The sequence below is a fragment of the Corvus kubaryi genome, unplaced genomic scaffold, assembly GCF_017639235.1.
Source record: "Corvus kubaryi isolate FWS band 111438036 unplaced genomic scaffold, C.kubaryi_AGA036_p1.0 37361, whole genome shotgun sequence".
NCBI lineage: Eukaryota > Metazoa > Chordata > Aves > Passeriformes > Corvidae > Corvus > Corvus kubaryi.
Window position 1 is genome coordinate 2,730,425 of NW_024581118.1, and position 20,360 is coordinate 2,750,784.

The 20,360-nt window shown below is 41.6% G+C and overlaps 1 protein-coding gene across 4 annotated transcripts in view; it reads right to left on the reverse strand.

Moving 5' to 3' along the window:
* The window catches only part of LOC121667340 (BMP/retinoic acid-inducible neural-specific protein 3), a 208,451-nt gene that overhangs the window by 68,339 nt on the left and 119,752 nt on the right, over positions 1–20,360 (reverse strand). For all 4 annotated transcript variants that reach the window (XM_042033888.1, XM_042033890.1, XM_042033892.1 and 1 more), the window contains one exon: positions 16,385–16,575. In XM_042033888.1, the coding sequence (XP_041889822.1) occupies positions 16,385–16,575 (191 nt within the window). The remainder of the gene's footprint in view (positions 1–16,384; positions 16,576–20,360) is intronic.

The window sequence follows — 20,360 nt, forward strand, 5'->3', positions numbered from 1 at the left end:
TATTTGGTATCAGCCTCCATTTTGAATACAACCCCTTCTATCTTCTATTGCTGCAGGTATCATACTCACCTGTGGATCTCCTGGAGAATAAGCCTAAATTATAGGGTCAGGGAGCAGATTTCCAAAATACAGCCATGCAACCAGACAACCAATGTGAATTGTAAAGAACAGAAGGGAGAGGGCTATTTGAACAGTCTGATTTGGGGGGTATATGAAGGTTTGCTGATATAAACCCTGATTGTTCATGTGGCTGAGGGTCACCTGGCTCGCCCATAGCCTGTGGGTGGGTCATGATGCTCTTGAAACCACTGGGATTTCACATTCTTCTTGCACTTTTGCAAAGAATATATGAGACTTCCTGTCATTCCAAGCTCCTGGCACCTTTCCATTACTTTGAAGAAGTGTTCCTGAGGGTGGAGCAGGAGGCCCTTTGAAGAGCCACAGCCCACGGAGAGGACACAGAACTGGCCTCCATAAAACCTGCTAGCACAGCTCGAGCTGCACAAGGAAATGGGACCAAGTCAGGTTGGGTCCTCTCTGCACACATTTGGCAATCCTTAATATTCACAACAGCACCAGATTTACTACAGCTTTTGCTTAATCATCCTCAATCAGTAGAAAGACTCTTGCAAGGGGATCGGAGTTGGGTTGGACACAGCTGGAATGACAATTGTGATTTACATGTGATCCTTCAGCCCTCTGCCAACAAGCAGTCTAAAATTCCATTCTAAAATATTCTTTATTGGAAGTACCCCCAGTCCATATATAGAATCCTGTTCTCTTTATACAATAACAAAGAGTGTTCCCTAGATCAAATAAGAGAAATAGCCAGGAGACAAAAAAAGACAGGTAAATGTGGCAATGAATTTTAGCCTTACTCTGACATACTGTGCTCAGCATTCATCTGTGCAATTCTTTATTTAAAGATCCATTTATTTTAGTGTTGTTTTGGTTTGCGTATTATTATTATGCTTTTCAAGCGTTTGTCTATAAGGCGATGCAGCTTCATAAAGTTATATGGAATGTATAAACTATAAAGCAAACTTTAGAGTTCCTATCCATTCCTGTCACTCTTTTATGCCCCCTGAAATCACATAATAAGGCAGGGTGGTAAGGAGCTTTGTACTTATTGTGCCCCTTTTTGCTCATGCTTCTTCACTCTTATCTGAATTATGGCAGACATAGGTAGAGACTACCACTGTTTTGAGGGATAGCATTTATAAATACATTGATTCAGGAGAAAACTATGTAGGGCAGTTTTGATATGACTTATAGACAATCATTCTTGCAGTGAAGTAATAAAAAATTGCTATAATAATGATTATGATAATAATAGACAATGCTGGACAAATACTACAATAAATAAGGACTTTTTCTAAATGTTATTTTTTAGTTCCCAATGTTATATTTATATTATTCATTCTTTTACTTTTCTGGGTACCTTCACACCCTCTGTCAGTTGCCTTGCTCTGGTACTCTTAGCTTCTGCATAGAAAATAGATTGCAAGAAGAAATTCAAAATGAATAGTCTCCGTATATAAAAAAAGAAATGCTAAAGAATATAAAAATCACCCAACCTTCAAATTTTGATGGATGACAATTCTAGTCAGAGGTCAAAGTCATGCAGTTACATATGCTATTGCACACTCTACACAAATCCTACTCCACAAAGATTGTAAATCAGAAAAAAATGTGAGTGACTGATAAATGAAAGCCTCAAATTTCTATCAAATTCTTGGTTCAAATGAAAGGATCAGATTTTCCTAAATCGTACAGTTACAGACTGGTTTGGGTTGGAAGGGATCTTAAGGAATATCTAGTTCCAAGCCCTGCCATGGGGGCACTTCCACTAGACCAAGTTGATCCAAGCTCCATCCAACCTGGTCTTGGACATTTTGGGGTAACTTTGGTGATAGCAAAGCAGACTAGAGAAGAAAAAAAAAACAAATTTAAAAGGATACAAATACTTTAATTCTGGTTTGATCCAAGTGTTACTGATGTCACTGATGATTTTACATTTTTTGTTTCGGAAACAATAGGAATGAAATTGGAAAAGCAATGGCACGTCTTTAATTATCTTCCAAGCAGAGAAGTGTGACTATGTTCAGTCCCAAGATCACAGCTGAAAACTGTTTCGTCAGAAAGTGTATAAAAAAAAAAAAAAAGATGAAGCAAAAAGAGGAGAGGGAAAGGTAATAAAACAGAAATGCAGGTTATGCTGAGATGTAGCATGGTCCAGAAGTGACTGACTGTGTGCCGAGAGCACCAGAACCACGTTTGCTTTGCACGACCTGTGGCCCACAAAGAACATTAACTCACAAAGCAAACCACGACAGAACAAAGTCATTAAATAACCAAAACCCCCTAAGAACCAGTAACAAAACTCCTGTGAAATCATCTGATACGAAGCAGGCAGGATGTTCTCCAGCACCTTGTTTTCAGAGATTATCACAGAACAGGTTTCCCTGGGCAGCAGAGTTTTCAGTTCCCAGAAATAAACTCTAACATTTGGCATTAATGAGACAAATGCCTACAGTTTTCAGTCAGTTAAATCTCATAACCATGGTGATAATGACCCGATTATAAGTGCACTGAGAACATACCTCCTAGCACTTAAGCAGGGCTGAATTCTTGTGATATCAGTGGGTAGTATTTCCCTGGGAAACAGTCTGCTTTTTTTGTCCATGGTAATTAAGCCTATAGAAGACTTTCCCAATAAAAGGGGAACACGTTTCTGTGGAGATTTTGCTCCTGGCACGTCCTTATAAGCGCACGTAGCTGATATTCCTAATGAAGTGCCCATGCAGAGGTGGTGTGTGCCTTGCATAAAGGACTGTCCTCTTCAGCAGCACTCTTTAAAAATGGATTTGGCTTCTGAGGATGAGAACTGAAGCAGCACAAAGGAGGATGAGGCAGTGCTGGTCACTGCAGAACAGGCAGCTGCGCTCGCATTCACAAACCTCTTTAACACTTTGAACATTCAAATAAGGATTTAGAGCAAACTCCTCGTACCTGCGTGAGGGAGCAAGGTTTGTTCTGAGTGCTTGTGCCCACAGAGCACAGGGCAAAAGTGTGGAACGGGGAGAAACCTGAAGGCTTCAGGATTCTCCTGAGGAACACGGTGGTGGTGCTGGGCTGATGGCTGGGTCTGGTGATCTGCGAGGTCTTTTCCAACCCCAGTGGTTCGGATTCCATGACTCTCCTACCAACCTCACCCTCCGGTTGTCCTGCAGCCCGTGCTCCCACACCCTGTAATCCCAGGCCGATGCTCATTGCACCTTAGAAAGGAGTTGATCAAATAAATAGGCACTAAATGTACTTTCTATTTAGATGTGGATCTCCTGCTAACTCTCTTCTTTCTTTTCCCCCAGGCTTGACAGTTTTTCACAAAAGCACCTTTATTCCAGCACTTCCCTTTGCCACACAATAGTTGCTGCTCCGCTGCCCTATTTCTGTCATTGAACATATTAAAAAACTCCCGCTAATGAGTGTGTAATTAAAATAAATCAGATTTTTTGAGTGTTCCAAGCACTGGTACTTCTCGCCCTATGGGCTAGATGAACATTTCTGGAGGAGGTACAGACAAACCAGAAGCATTCACAATGTCAGGGGTTGGATTCATGTTTCCAATATCATTTTTTTAATTGCCAGGAATCTAAAACAATACCTCAAAGGCATGCGAAATTTCAACACATTTTCTAACAGCATAGGGCTGGTGCTGTAATTTGAAGAGTCCACTAACTCGGGAGACCTGGAAACACTCCCATCATATTTTTCTGTCATCTGTAACATGGAATAGGAACAGTAAACTTGATCTTTCTGCAAAAGAGATAATTGCAAAATTTCCATCAACTTCATTCGAAGGGAAATAGGGACTTCTTTCAAGTTTCTGGGCAAGGAGACGACTTTGAATTTTACTGAATGCAGCACTAAAGCTTCCCAAGAGATCAGTCTAATCCTTCCATTCGCACTCCTTTGTTTCTACACTCCCAGGAATTTACTGTGGACCAGATTGTTACATTAAAATAACAAGGAAATTGAAATGTATTCTCCTCACATAAAGCATTAAATACCTCAGAAATCAGAATACTTCAGGACCTAGAAATCAACTCACACTACTTTAATTCTACGCTGTTACATCTGTTAAAAATACTATGATTTTTTAAGGCTGTTCAGGTTCCTCTGATAGGGAACAATCACCTCTCCACTCACGTCTGTTTCCCACTATCTCAGGGAGCAATATGTTGTCTGTAAATTCCAGGAGAATCCACAAGAATATTGGAACAATATTGGCACCGGCAGCTCTGGCATCGCAGCCACAATTTCCCCTTTTCAAGGATACTTTAAATCCACTGCCTGTCAGATGCCACATTCCCATGCCACCTTCTGGATTGCAACAGGGAAGTTTGCAAGGAAATGAGCCTGCTGGAAAACCAGGCAGGGCAGCAGAGCCAGAGCCTTTATTTCCTGCACTTTCAGAAATCAAAGGTGCATCAGCCTCATACAGAGAATGAGGACAGGCATTATCTCCAGAAGAACAGGTTATCTCTTTTAATTAATCTTGAAGCAAGAGATGACAGCGAAGTTCTCTTACAGAGAGGTAATAGAGTTAGCAAAAATGTAATAAAAAAGGAGGATTTTGTTTCAGTCTCCATTTAGCTACTTCTGCTCGCCCATATCTTACTTAAATTAACACTAATACTATTTTTTCTCAGCTTTTATTGCCTAAAAGAGACAGCTGAGCAACAAACAGTAAATGAAATCTATATATTTGGTGTAAAAGATAAAATTAGAAACAGAGACAACAGCGCAGATACAAATTAAAATAATATTTCATGTTCATAAAAATCTCAAGGTATCTGCAGAAAGCAAAAGCAAAGAAGCCTACTTAAGAAAAACCCAATTCCCAACTTTCCATCCTTTTCCAAACATAATCCCATTACTATATAAAAGACAAAAGGCTCTGAAGAAATTTGGGGGCTCATACTGTAAATGTTAAATGTCTTCTTACATTTAACCCAACTGCAGAATCCCATGCAAGGACTTCCCAAGAGTGAGGGAGAGAAGAGGAGAGGGAACAGGGTTTGTATCTCCATGGACCAGTTCCAACAGGCAGTGCTGAGGCCACTGGGACTTTTCACTGTGTCCCCATTAGTTTCAGGAAGACAGGATGATTTGCCTGTTTATAAGACTCACAGATATTATTAGTCATAATAATACTGCAGTTGAATGGAAAATATATCTATATTTTTTTTTTTTCTTATGTTGTCAAAGTATGAATAAAAAATATAGTCCTTCGTGAATCAGGATGGAAAGTTAAAATGTTCCTCTTCTTTTTGAAGTGTCAGGAAAAAGATCCTCTTTGTAAATATAAAAAATATCTATATCTTTGGATAATTTGGGAACGTTTTACCTTTAATGTGGTCAGTTTTTAAAATTATGCATATATTATTTTTAAGAGAAATAAGAAAAAATTTTAAAACCCTCAAACTTGTGCCAAAAAAAAATGTGACAGGTTAACATTAGGTCCTAAAAATAACATGAAAGGCATTTAAAGTCTTGAAGCTTAAATATCAAAATGACAAGGTCAGGTTAATTAAGAACTCAATTTTCCATAGAGATTTCACCTTTGATTATCCATTTCTGTGCAATTCTAAAACTTAGATGCAATGTTCTTTTCAGCAATATCTCTAACAATTGACTGCTTTAAGCTGCTTCCAGGTCTTACATTTCCTGCCCAGAAACTCCTGAGTTATTTGTGCTGTCTGTGGCACTCCAGCTGGGCTCACCCTGCGCCTCACTCGTGGTCACATCTGCAGCAGGACATTTTTCATGTCCATTTGATTTGGCCATCAAACTCCCCCTCCTGGGGTTACCATCCCAAGGTCTCACAAGGAATCACATAAGTGTCCATAACGTGGGTGTCTGCCTGGCTCACAGAGATGTGTGCAGGGATTTATTTTTAGGTTATATCCTCATTACTTCCCACCCATTTATTCCCTCTGGTAGGTGATTGTAACACAAGTTGCCCTTTCTGTCCCTTTGTCACAGCCAACTCTCAATTTACGGTTTTACTAAACTCTTAATTTAATCCAACTGGTTTTCAGTGTGTTTTCCTGCATCTTTGCAGACCTACCTACAGACCAGGCAGTTGCAACTGATCTATAATTTCATCATTAAATCCCAATCAGTTGTTCAAGCCAAAGGGAATTAAGCTTCGCTGAATTTGTGTTAGAGAAGAAAACCAACTTAATACTGAAGCTTTAAACTTCATTTCATATGGCTGCTTCATTCATATGGAAACTTCTGGCTGAGAACCCAGTGATTCTCAACACTGTTATTTCATGAACTAAACAGGAAGAGATACTTTAATGTACAGAAGACTGCCCTTAGAATTAGGCTATAAGAGCAACGTTACCCAGACAGACTGCTGAGCCCAGCTGGAAAATCCTTCACATCATCCTGATTCGTGGGAATAGAAAGACCTATGAAATATCAAGACCTGTTCATTAAAACATACGTGAATGTGTCCTACTTTGGGTAGGAAAAAATATTTAGAATGTAGAGTATAGGATCTTGTCCAAGGGGTTTTATTCATTTCTTTCTGGACCCGACATAGATGAGACAATGGTGAGGGCAAAGAATGATGTATGATAAGGGCAAGTGCATTTTTTCCATCAAAAAACAGAAAAAGAGAGAGCCAGAATTCCTACGAGCATAAGAATCTAGGGAAGGAGGGAAGTTCAGAAGGAAGAAGAGGAAACCTTTGAAAAGAAAGCAGCGCTTATCATCAGGACTGTGGAGTCCTGTGGAACTGAAAGGACTTTGTTCTGCTCAGAATTGAATGAAACCCTGGACCACCAGCAGGTTTTGCTTTGTTTCTGAGCAGGTGGCCGTGTGAGGTAGGACATTCCCAGATATCTGCGTGTCCATCTCCTTTCATGCTATGGTAGGTACGAAAAACCTTTTGACAAGAGTTGTTTTCTCAACTAAAAATCTTACACATGTAAATATCTGGATTAAATGAATATATATGCCACTGTATGTTTTCCTTATGCCCCATTAATTATCAGAATGTTTGTCTCATATGTATGCACAATTATTTCTAAGCCTGGGTAGAACTCTCAGGTCACACACTGCAGACTTGCCAGTTTGGGAAATTTTCATCAAGGAAGGACAGATCCTCCCCAGTGTAAACCAATAGCAAAGTAAGAAAAGTGGACCAACACATTTTATTTTATGCCTGAAGGAACATGGGCTATTTATTTCCAAGAACAGCTCAGTATTCTTGTGAATGTTGTATTTCGAACAGAGAGATGGAATAAGAATAAACTCTACTTAAGTGGACTAAATCATGAGAGGAAAAATGTTTTAATGGTCCTCTTCAAACCATTGTCTCTATTATCATCAAGGTTTTATCATCACCTAATATTACACATTAAGGATTTCATGAAAAGCTGAAGAAAAGACATGGAATGATTTTTCGTTTGCCAGACTCTAGATACACTTGGAGAAGATAAAATTAAATTTCCTGGTAAATTTACATATTATTTGGGAGACTTTCATATCCTCCATTTGGTGGAATTATTATAAATGTTGGAAAATTATGAACTATTATAACCATGATACAAAAAGGCCTTTTTATTATTTCTTTTCGCATTACTTTTAATAAAATTCAAAGGAAGAACACCCAAAGCCCATGAAATGTATTAACTGTTCCCTGGAAAATAGAGGGCTAAATTGGGTCATCCAGAGAGAGATAATGAGCGACAGTTCCATGGATTGGGAAGATGGTTGTTGAGGCTGACTTGTGGAAGCCCTGCTCTCAGTGGCACCCATGTGAATGAGAAGAAGCTTCCTTGACATCAGCGGTGTTTATTCATTGCGTAAGGTCAGAACCTCGCCGTGCAAAACCAGAGCCACCCTTTATTTCACTCACTGGGTTCTGCTCTCAACTCTGTAGAACAGTGATGAAACTTCCAACCTGTCAGGCATTAAAGATCTGGGAATAATGCTCACTCTACAGCGCAGAAAGTCTCCTGGATGAATGATGAAACCTTTCATAAACCCAGCTCTGCTTCAGCATGTAGAGGCATTATATGCATTATCTTGTAAGAGATTAAATTATAGTTTTGCTGTCAGACATGCAAATTCTGCTGAAGCACCATGAGAGGGTCTGCAAGGTAAAAATAACAGTGAAGTGCAGAAGACAGCAATGATATAACTCTCAGTGTCAGTTAGATGTGAAGGATTCCCACGCAAGGGATAATTTTTCACACTAAATGAACAGATTTATTCATTTATTCGAAGGGGCTGATTGCAGATTGAATCATAAACGATAACAACGAAACATGCAAAAATGTATTATCGGCAAAAATTCTCTAGGAAAAATAAGATGAACACAGAAAACTTTCCACAGCCTTTTCTTATTCGTTAAGATGCCTTCTTCTGATGCAGAGTCTCCATTCGTCTGAGATATTCTTCCTAATCTGACCTCTGTGCTCATACAAGCTGTTGATACGTGCTATCTCCTGTTTCTGAGAGCTCAGAGGCAGGGAAATGTTCTGTGAATTTTATAGTCCTTGCCTGACATTCTCTGACCTGCCGACAAGCAGTAGCTGCCAATTAGAGGGTGGAGGACAGGCAGAGTGCTGAAGTTCCCCAACCCATACACAAGCCAGCCAGAATAAAGATCAAACTGAAACCTGTACAAACCTGAGTGCCTCCAAATTCCTGCTGGAATGCTCTGCCTAACTGCACTGTTCAATATGTTCACTGTGGAGCTCTCAATACTAAAACCCTTCTCCATCTTCTGGGTTTGTTTAGTTTCACTTTTTTAGAGAGAGGGAAAAAAAAAAAAGAGTATGGAACATTTGAGGAACTGTAGTGTGAATTGTTTATAGGTTTTTGACAACTGTGATGGCAAGTGTTGTGTGAGTGCTGTTAAGGTTTCTCGTTTACATATGTATATTTATAGCCTGCTCAGGGTTTGGCAGTCTTCATCTCCCTGTCTGCTTTTTTACTCTTCTCTCTTGACTAAACTCATAACTAATAGAAGAGCCCTTCAATTTATTTTGCTCTATCACGTCATGTGTTCTCTCCTTTTCTGTTGTTGTTTTCTTGTGCTTTTGTTTGGTTTTTTTTTTCATTAAGTGAAGAATAGTTATCCAAAATATTTCCAAAATGCTTATCCAAGCATCTCTATTACGTGCCATTTTATTATGTTTAAAAGCATCTCACGCTGTGTTGCCAACGAGTTGTAACTCCTTGCAGTCATTACTCCTCTGTACTCCCTGCTGCAAAGATAACGAGAGTGTGGCTGGTATCAGGGGCTGCTAAGACACATCCCCTTGGGAGTGCCTGGTGCTGCAGCTGCTGTGATGGATCGTGGCAGTGATGCTGCTGAGTGGGCATTGAGAGTGATTAGTGAAATGTTACTGCTTCAACTTCCTGCTCTGGGTTTGGAATCACAGCATCACAGCCTGGTTTGGGTTGGAAGGGACCCTAAAGCCCATCCAGTGCCACCCCCTGCCATGGGTAGGGACACCTTCCACTAGCCCAGGGTGCTCCAAGCCCTGTCCAACCTGGCCTTGGACACTTGCAGGGATCATGGGGCAGCCACAGCTTCTTTGGGCACCCTGTGCCACGGCCTCAGCACCCTCACAGGGAGGAATTTTTTCCCAATATCCCATCTAACCCTGCCCTCCTTCAGCTTAAAGCCATTTCCACTTCTCCCATCACCACTTCTCCTTCTCAAAAGTTCCTCTCCAGCCTTCTTGAAAGCCCCCTTTAGATACTTTAGGATTTCCCTCCTGCTCTTTTCTCTGTCTCTGAAATACTGAGGGCCAGATTCTCACATGAATTGTGCTGTTTTACACCTGCTCAAGAACTGACCTGTACGTTACCTTTGGAGATTCAGCCCTGGAGATTCAGTTTAATTAAAGCTCAACTGTCCGATGAATTAAAGGGCTTTTTAATATCATCCCCTTAAATTCCTCAAAAAGATACGGAAATAGATCCCTAATATTTCACTTGGTATATTCTTAAAATTAGTGAACAGTCCACACACAGAAGTCATGAGATACCTTGCTGTACCTATGGTGAATTTAATCCAAAGATCTCCAACAATTTCCACAAAGAAGAAGCATGAAACCTCAGGTACTTCATTTTTATAGTGACACAAACACCAATCCCATGCTGTGCAGTAGAAGATGGTACAGAGACTTCCTAGCTACCTTTGGGTGATGCCCAAAGTCTAACAGCAGGTCCCAGTCCTTCTGGCAAGATAAAATAATGACCCAGATTTAAATTTGAAGTTCCCACCTTGCCATATTAATAGCAAGCTGGGTTTGCGAAGCTCTTGAGTGAGATTTCTGAAGACACCTGCAGAAGTATTCAATTCTCACAGAAAATTCGGGGGAGAAAAACATTCCAGATCACAATTCCTACGTATTTCCTAACTTTTAACTCCCCCTTGGAGAAATGTCAAGCTTTGGTCTTGTATGAAGGCAGTCTGATCTCCCAAGGTAGGGGAGAACTTGGCATTTCATAATGGTCCTGAGCAATACCTGTCCTTGAGAATCTGTTCTGTGGCTTTTCCTTGACATGCTTAAGTCATGTCACCAAACCTACACCACAGGGAAACCCCAAATTTTTCATAAGGATCAATAATTTCTGGCTCTTAATTCTGTAGATTGTTCCAGTTAAATTTACATTTGTATTTCATTTCTTCAATGAAATAAATACAAACCTGCTATCACAGGACTTTCCAAAACAGTGCTTCTAGCTGTGATTTTACACTTTAAAGCTGTTGCTGGGCAAATTTTTTTCCCAGTCTTTGGTCCTTTACAAGGTTTCTCAGCAGTGCAGTCTTAAATTCTACCCACAAACTGAATGGATAAAGTGAGGGCAAGAAGGGTTCGAGATCTGGATTTCGAAAGCTTCCCAAAAGTTGGCTGTCTATACAAAACTGTGCAAACTGCTGAGATTTAGAATTTGTCAGAAATCTGACAAAAGCTCAGGGCTTTATGGTATTTCAGCATTTCTGCTTTTGATTACGGCAATTATTTGAATTCACAGAAAAACACATTCAAAAAGGAGGTATGAAAGGAAAAAAAAAATTGAACCAAGCAAGCTTTTTCAGACAAAACAAGGAAAACAAAAAAAAAAAAAAAAGGTCTGTATTTCAGTCTGAGTCTTGAGTGAGAAACTAATTTCATTACACTTAAGTTTCCTCTCTAACAGCCCACCATGAGTCATTCACGGGTTAATTATAGATAATCAGATATAGTTACCATCACAATAGAGCCCTGTTCTTTGTAATCTAAACTTCTCAGATAAAACAAAATGCTTAAATCTCTCACAGCGAAGGAAAAAAAAAGTGGTTTGGGGAAAGTAAAAGGCAAATTGCACAATAAAATTTAATTGGAATTACAGGGCACATTCTCAGGGATGTTTATTCTTTCTCACTCAGATGGAATAAATGGGCTGTAAATAGCTGTAAATAGCTGGTGGAAAATTCAATTTATGCATCTGTTCTTCTGTTGCCTCCTGTTCCTTTATTGCACTGTGGCTGTCCCAGAACTGTTTGGACTCTACAATAACACCTCTGCTGTATTCACCTGGCCCAGCTCCCACAAAAGGAGGTGTATTCTGGGATGGAAGGCAGTTTCCTCCAAGAGACAGCTACGGAGCAGCCTCACTTCATTAATGGCAATGCTGTAACTGACATAACTGCATTTATAATTTTGCAGAATGCAGTGAGACTGTTCGGTAATATTTAATTTACCATGCAGCCAAGGTGGTTTTTATGTGTTCTGCACCATTGTTTGGAGTTACTGCAGAAGTTTGTTAGGGACGGTGCTGGAATTACAGCTTGTGGCAAACTGGAGTCGTCTGAGAGGAGCACGGCACCGCCTTGGTGGGGGCTCAGAGCATCACTCATTAACGGGGCAAGGGGAAATCTGCTGCCTTTATCTGTATTCTGCTCCCACTGACACCTTGAAGTGGGCTGTGGGCATCACCACGGCCAGGCAGGGTTTTGTTAGACCAGAGCAGAGCACACCCCATCATCCTAATAGGTTGTTAACAAGGAGAACCAAGAGCCATCCGTGCAGCTGAAGAGAGATTTTCCTAGGATAACACCTCCAAAATGAGCATGTCGAGGAAGCAACGTTGGACCTGTAATATTTCAAACACAACAGGCTGTCTGTTCATGTAAATGTGATGCAAATGAGACACAGCCCTCAGGCACCTGGTGAGGTTCCAGTGAGGCCCTGGAGGCTCCAAACTGTTGATTTAGCACATGATCCTTAGCACTCGCTCTGAAATGCGCCTGTTAAATTCATATTGGAAGAATGTTCGTATCAGGGACTTTGAAATAAATTAAATATTGATACAAGCTACGGGCACTTCCCATGAACGTTTTGATTTCCAGTCAGAAAATGTTACCACGGAGTGATGTTACCTCTTTTAATGTGGAATAAACAGTGTATTGTCTGCATGATTAACGCAGAGCCCCCATCAGCAGCAGCCTCAATGCAACTTTTAAGGATAATTATGTCTCAGGTAGTAGGAGGAACAAAAAATGACAAGAAAGGACACAGAATTAATGTAGGCATTTGTTTAGAAGATATATCGTGTGTTTATAAAAATTATCCTTTTTTTTTTTTTAGAAGAAAATCTGCAATTTTTTTTTCATAGAGAAAAAAGAGGTGTGAGAGTGATGTAGTCTAACCTGTAAAAGAGATGCTTATCCCAATTTGGGGGAAAAAAGAATGAGCACATATTGGCTTTGTAGGGGGTTGTGTGATTTTGAAGGAAAGAAATGGTATTTGGAATTTCTCTTCACAAATAATATTTTAGAGGTGTCCCAGCCATCGAGATAACCATCCCTGAACACTTCAATCAGAAGACATGTGGTGTGCAAGCAGTTGTGCTATTCTTCTCTAACTCCTGCTGCAGCTTCAGATTGCCCATCATCACAGGAAATGTGATGAACAAGAAGTCAAATAGCAAAGCAAATTATTCCTGTTCATTTCGAAGTCCAGGAACTGGAGTGGCAGATTTCATTCATGCACTGGAGTGCTCTGATGTAACAGCAAGGGTCAGGGCTTTTGATTTGTGTTTTTTAAGTCTTTTCTGTTCCATACAATATTTCGGTTTGGTTGGTTTATTCAGATGTGCATTACCAACAGGGTAGTTGTGTTGATCCTAGTACGAGCATGAGCTATATGAAACATTTTTGATACTCTCAGCTCTCTCTTCCTAAAATATAAACAACTCTGTTAAAATGGTAGAGTCTAGAATACTGCATATGGAAATGCCATCCAAAATTAATAAAAAGCAATAGTATCAAACACTAACTAGGTCCTGAACATGATTTTTTTGTTGTTGTTGCTAACCAGTCAGCAATCAAAAAATGATTACATGTCACTGGGAAAACTTCTAATATTACTTCAGAATTTTAGGGATTTCTCAACCGGTGCCAATACCTTTATCTTGGATTTCTTTGATGCTGGTCAAAAGGGAGTTCTGCCAAGCTGCAAGACCTTTTCTTGGGCTCCTTTGGCAAATCTCTCGAGCAGAGGAAAGCTTTGAGCAAAGCTGCGGTGAGCAAGTCAGACACAGGAGGTGCTGGTGTGGGAAATGATACAACTTTTAAAATTTTTAACTGACTTTGGTCAGGGGGTTGTTCATCTTTGTCCAGGGGAAAGGAATTAAAGTTTCTTTTCAAAAGACTCTGTTCCCTGGACGAGGCCTGCTGAGCTTAGCACTTTCAGACCAGGAGTAGCACAGAAGATGTAAGATGTAAGAATTGTATAATTCGGGACCAATTCGAGCCAGTGGATTTCTATGAGTTTTTCTGTATAAATACGTGAAAAATCTAGTAAAGAACCATGTGTGATGGAATGATTTTCTCTGCACAACCCCGAGCAACACATGGATGAAATTATTTCTGTTGCACATCCTGGCCAGAACATCCTGTCCAGAATAAAACAATGCCTTAATTCTCTAACATTAAAAGTTATGCTGGAGAGCTTTTGTGTTTTTTCCCACAGTTTTGGTGACACTGGGACTTAAAAAGCTGCTCAGGAGTCTGTGGTGTAAAAAGCACTGGGGTCACTCCTCCCTACAGCCCCACAGGAGGGGAGGGTCTGACGGTCACCCTGGTCCCCAGGTCCTTCAGGGTGTCACTTCTCCCAAATCAACCCTCACGTTGGGACACGGAGACCTGATTCAGCAGCTGTATGGAAAGGAGTCTATCTCGGATGTCAGTGTATATGTTTTAATGAATAATCTTCAAATGTGCTACTTACACCCTGGATCTAAAACTTTACCCGATGGCTTTCCAATTTAAAAACAACAGTCTTTCAAAAACCTGTGCTTATAGAACAAAAAAAAAAAAAAAAAGCCTTCCTTGGCTCTTTTTGTGCTCCTGCTTTTCAACAGAAACAGGTTTTTTGTTCAATTAAGTGTTCTGACAGTAGAAATTTGTCATGCAAATGTTCCAGGCCTCTCAATGGAAACGGTGGAAGAAGCCAGGGTTTCATTTATCAGCACTGGTGCATCTGATGTGAGAACCATTTCCTGGAGGCTCCTGCCGCCAATTAACCAAATCAAATTTGCTGGTGGACTAACACTTGGTTTGCATCCACCTCAGCAGCGGGCTGGAGAGAAATCTTTCATTTGTAGTGTTTGTAGAAATCTTTGGACATGCAGAAGGTTCATTCTGTAAACTCTGGGTGAGCAGGGTTGAATTTTGCACTGTAACACAAATTTTCTTAAAAATATTTCAGTAACTAGAAGGGGCAGATTTCTTTCAGGCAGTGTTTTGTCTCTGCATTGCTATGTTCTGTCACTTGAGTTACCACTGGTTGCAGTCATCAATTATCTTCCCACAGAAGGAATTTTTGCATGTGGAAGGAGCCTGGTTTTAAAGGTTGTTGTACATCTGTGTGATAAACGGTCAGGTTGTGAAGGTAAGTCAGATCAGAGGGGTGGGTGACTCCATGGTCTGCAGCAAGAATCATGGAATTGATTGAGCCGTCAAGGTTGAAAGGATCTCCAAGAACACCAGCCTTCAAACCATTCTGTCAACTAGCCCACATCTCATCCACTCACTTCTCGAACACCTCCAAGGATGAGGACTCCACCACTGCCCTGGAGAGCCCCTTCCAGTGCCTCACCACTCTTTAGGTGAAGAAAGTTTTCCTAAAATCCCTTGTGAACCTACCCTGGCACAACCTGAGCTGTCTATCACCAGCTGCCTGGGAGAAGAATCCAATCCCACCTCGCCAGAACCTCCCAATCCAGTCCTTCCTCCAAGACCAGGTGATGAGATGGGCAGCATCAACCAAACCCTGGTGCTGCCTGAAGAGCCAAACACCATCTGGCACCAGCAGGTGACCAGCCCTGAGCTGGGCTGAGCTGCCATGCCACCATTCCAGGATGGATGGGACTGTGGGAATGTCCTCCATAGACCAGCAGCCAAACTCGTGCTGTGGAGCCACAAATTCTGGTTGGATCCTTCTCCCAGTAAAGGCACTTTCAAGGACGTAAATTTATATTTATTTGAGTAACAGCTAAGGCAGGTGGGAATTGCATCTGGTTTCAGGAGTCTTTAGTGAAGATCTTGGTTACCAGTGGAAAGATCCAATCAGCAGAAAGGATCCTAAATCACATCTTGCATTAAGAACTTCATAATTACTGCACATTCAACTGCAAGTTACGATTTTATTTGCCCTTCAGTGCCGGAAATGAACTGGGAGAGGATATTTCAAATGAGTAACATAAGACTAGAGATCTCCTCAGGAGGACAGCAGTTGCTTTATGTCCTACGTGGGGCACTGATCTTGGCCAAGAATCCATCAGTGCTCGGAGTGACCTGCAGCAGTCAGCACAGAGGGTGCTTTGACTGACAAACCGTGCTAAAGCTAGTTCTTAACAGAAAATAATGCATCTCCATAAAACTGCAGAGGCAAGAGTTCCAAACTGTTCCAAAATCCATTAAAAAAAAAAAAAAAAAAAAAAAAGAAGAAGAAAAAGAAGAAGAAAAAGAAAGAAGTGTGAAAAATATAAATCCGTCTATAAATGGAGTTACTGATCACACATGTACATGAGGTTGTCTCAATGACCAAACACTTCTATAAACACTTCTGTATCAGTCAAATTATGTATCATTCTTCACTAATACCTCTAGTACATCTATAGGCCCTCTCCCACTCTAGCATCTTCATTGTAAATTGAATGCTTTGACTTGGGTGAAAAAAGAGAATAAAACCGATTATTTTGCCAACAATTACTGATCAAACCACATTTCCCCTGAGGAGCAGCTGGTGAGGCTGGCACCTCCCCTGGAGGTGTGTCCCGGAGCTCTGCCTACCTTGATGGCAGTAGAGGCGATCTGGATGTGGTGCAGCCGCCGCAGGGTGCTGTCCCTGTCGATGAAGTAGGAGGCTGCCAGCTGGTGCAGGGTCTCCAGCGTCACCGCGGAGCTGTTGGTGCTGGGGTCGCTTCCTTCCGACCTCTTGCTCAGCTTCCGTTTGTCCACAAAAATTGTGAGTGACTCCTCTCCTGAGCAGGGAGACAAAAGCCCAGCAGGAGTCAGCAATGTCCAGCAGCACAGAGAGATTTTGTAGACATGCAACTTGAAGCACATACAAAATAATATGTTTATTTCCAAGGTCACTTAGTACATTCCCTCTGTAGTGTTTAAGGTTAGCACGAAAGGAAATGAAACCAGTGTAATACTTGAGATGTTCGTTTCCTTCTCTTACAACACCTATCACAGCTGATTTCAGAAGAAAGGTACCTAGTTCCACCTTGTTATGAGCAACCATGCGCTTTCCAATCAATTCAGCAGTGCCTGGAATCTGATAGAGCCGTTGCCATAAACCAAATTCCTGCAACTGAAAAGTGTGGGGGTTTCAGGAAGTTGGTGTTTTTCCAAAAGAAAATAGAAGCTCTGGCATCTTACATTGTGGATTTCTCACTTCCTTATAGAGACGTGGATAAATACTGTTGGATCCAGAAATTTTCGTTTCCATAAGATTTTTGAAAACCAAGAACCTGACTTGCTTAACTGAGTGAGTTCTTAAGACCATTTCCAGAACAGACTTATAGATACTGTAAATTTTCCATGTTTATTCTCTAGTTCATGGATATATTTTTCTGTGTTTCAGGCTAAGCAAGAATTCATTCATTTGATGAAGTGTATAGGAAAAACCCTTTACATCACAAAACAAATTGGAAAAGTAATTTCTGGACCCAGTACTTTCTTTTGTGAAATTTATGTCCAAAATAACTACAAAAGCACTTACTCTCTGAGCCGGTGTTTGGTAACCTGCACTCTTCAGCATTTAGCTCATCAATGGATTACTAATGTCACCATACCTGGATTTTAGGTGCTGAACAACTCCACTGAGTGCCTTTTCCTAGTCACTGGAGAAGAAGTTACCCTGCTAAAGGTCTGACTTGCCACTTGTGCTACTTTCACTGCTCACCCATCTGCTGCAGTGGCACAGTGCCCATGCAGAGGATGGGATGCCAACTTCAGATGGGTTTACGTGCCAAAAAGTAATAGCTGCAGAAGGATAAAACCAAGGATGGAAACATGACATCATCTTTAAAGGGAGCTAATTTTGGTGGTGAGCAATGCTAGGCGAGGAACGTGTGCCTCCGTGCAGGGGATCACATCTGTGGGCAAATTTTGACTCGCAAAATTTGTCTTTGGTTAACATGAGTACTCTTTTTTCCCCAATGTACGTTATGTGTTTCCCAGTCTCTCAGAAATTCAGAGGGCAGTCAAGCCCCTCAGACCTTACAGAGGCAAAACTGGCATTACACAGGAGCTTTATTATCTAATTAGACCTGCAGGGCTTGTCCAGTACGTTCCTTTTGTCCTGGAAGGGACAGGTGGCTGCTCCAGCTGGAGCTTAACTCAATTTCCACCACTACATTCACACTTCTCCTCCTACAGTTTCCTAACGGGTCATTATTTTGTGCATGAAGTCATCAGTGCAGCTATTAATTGCCTGAAGCTCCAAAGAACCGGGAATTAACGCAGCCTCTGTAAGTACCAGGATTTCCCCACCCATTTATTTCATCTTGCTGCTGTAATAAGCAGACAGAGGTTCACAACTGCCGTGAGGAGGGAACTGGGAAAGCACAGCAAGCTCTAGTGGCCTGTCCTCTGAGAGAAATCTGCCATCAGAACCCGCTCTAGGTTCCAGCTTTGCTGGAATTCAACCGTGCCTGTGCAATAAAACCTGACTTGTCACAACCTGCCATGTGACTCCAGCCAGGATGAAAGAGGTTTCCGGGATGAAAAGCAATGGAGTGGGCTGAGGTTTGTGCCAGGGGCCGTGGGCTTTGTGCAGCTGTTTGCGGAGCTGCAAAGACATGGTTTAGAACAGATATTAGGAAGAAATTCCTCCCTGTGAGGAGCCACAGGGTGCCCAGAGAAGCTCTGGCTGCCCCTGGGTCCCTGGAAGTGTCCAAGGCCAGGTTGGATGGGGCTTGGAACAACCCAGCCCAAGGATTGGCCTTCCATCCCAGATCATTCCACAGTTCTGTGGTATCAGAGAAGACAACATCAGAAGTCAGAGGGTGAATATTGCGCCAGTGACCAGTCCAGGCTGCACAAACTAGGTGCAAAATTTCTCTAGGAGCTTTCTCTCCATGCTTTCCCCTTTTCCAGACATCTCAGCTAGTTTATTTAGATTAAAGTGGCTTTTGCAAGGTCAACCACCTTTTCACTGAAAAGATAATGAATTGTAAGGGCAAAGAAAACAAGGACTTAAAGCTGCAGAAAATCTCTGGAAAAGATTTTTTAAAAAATTTTTTTGAAGTTGTTTGTGTTCCATTATCACAGAATCATAAATTCATAGAGTGGTTTGGGTAGGAAGGGACCTTAAAGATCATCCAGTTCTATCCATGCCATGGGCAGGGACACCTTCCACTCTCCCAGGGTTCTCCAAGCCCCATCCAGCCTGGCCTTGGACACTGCCAGGGATCCAGGGGCAGCCACAGCTTCTCTGGGCACCCTGTGCCAGGGCCTGCCCACCCTCACAGGGAGCTGAGGGTGATGTTGAGATCTTCCTGACCTCTGATCTATGTTTCTTCTCTTTTAATTCAAAACTCTTCTTCCTCATCTTATCACTACCTGCCCATGTAAAAAGTCACTCTTCCTCTTTTTTATAAGTCCCCTTAAGTTTTGGAATTTCCAGGTCTCCCTGGAGCCTTCTCTTCTCCAGGCTGAACAACCCCAGCTCTCCCAGCCTGTCTCCGCAGGAAACCTTCTCCAGCCCGTGGAGCACCCACGGCACCTTGTTCTCATGTAAACACTTTTGATTGATCTGTATCAGTCATTAGTAGAGATGGTGGGGCTCCTTCTACTTCCACAGAATTCTGCTAAGTTTTATTATTAAAACAGAGTTTGTTGAATTTTGTTCACATTAAAAAAAAAAAAAAAATCTCAGGCATTTTCCCATTCCCTGCTCTCCAGGAGCAGACAGCAGAACTGCAATAAAACCTCCCATTTCAAAAACAAACAAACAAAGAAACCAACCTTGAAAAAGGACAGGGTTGCTCGTTGTGCTGTTTTACTTTGATGAGAACATCTCAGGAAAAGAACCTTGCACTGAGATTTTCATCTGTCAGAGCTGACTGAGCTCTTGCTGGACAAAGTGGATTCCCACATACTGGGGCTTAGGCACCCGTCTCCCTGCTGGACTTTGGCACCCAGAACTCCAGGGTTTGGGAACTAACACCGCCGACCCTGATTTGGGGAAGACAACCTGAGTTTTAAGTTCATCTGGAGGAAATAAAACCCATGCCAGAAGAGACTCTTTTGTCACACTGAAAATACGGGCGAATCTTGTTTTTCACTGGTTGCTGTCTACCACCATAAAACAGGCTAAGAAGACATCCAGGCATCAGCTGAAAGCAAGTGTGATTTAGAAAACTATTCAAGGTTATGAATTTTAAGAACTGAAAAGAAGTAATGACAGAGAACACTTAGGAAACATGATTATTCAGCACTGAGTCCTCCCAGCTGTGCTTTTCACAAGCTCTGAAAGCAGCATTTGCTCTCTTTCCCCAAAACTCAAGAGACAGTCAGCTTCACCTACTCAGGTTTAAAGGAAATAACATGAAAACACTCAGTTCTGCTCACAAAACAATGCCTCGTAGCCCAATGGGTGCCTCAAGAAACCAACAGAGTCACTCCAGGGATGTTTTATTGCCATGTGGAGTCTGTCACTGACAGAGTCACTGCAGGGGCAGGGGACTGACCTTCACACCATTCACACCCTTCATTGACCTTGGCACAATGTCCCCACCAGCCCTGGAATATGCAA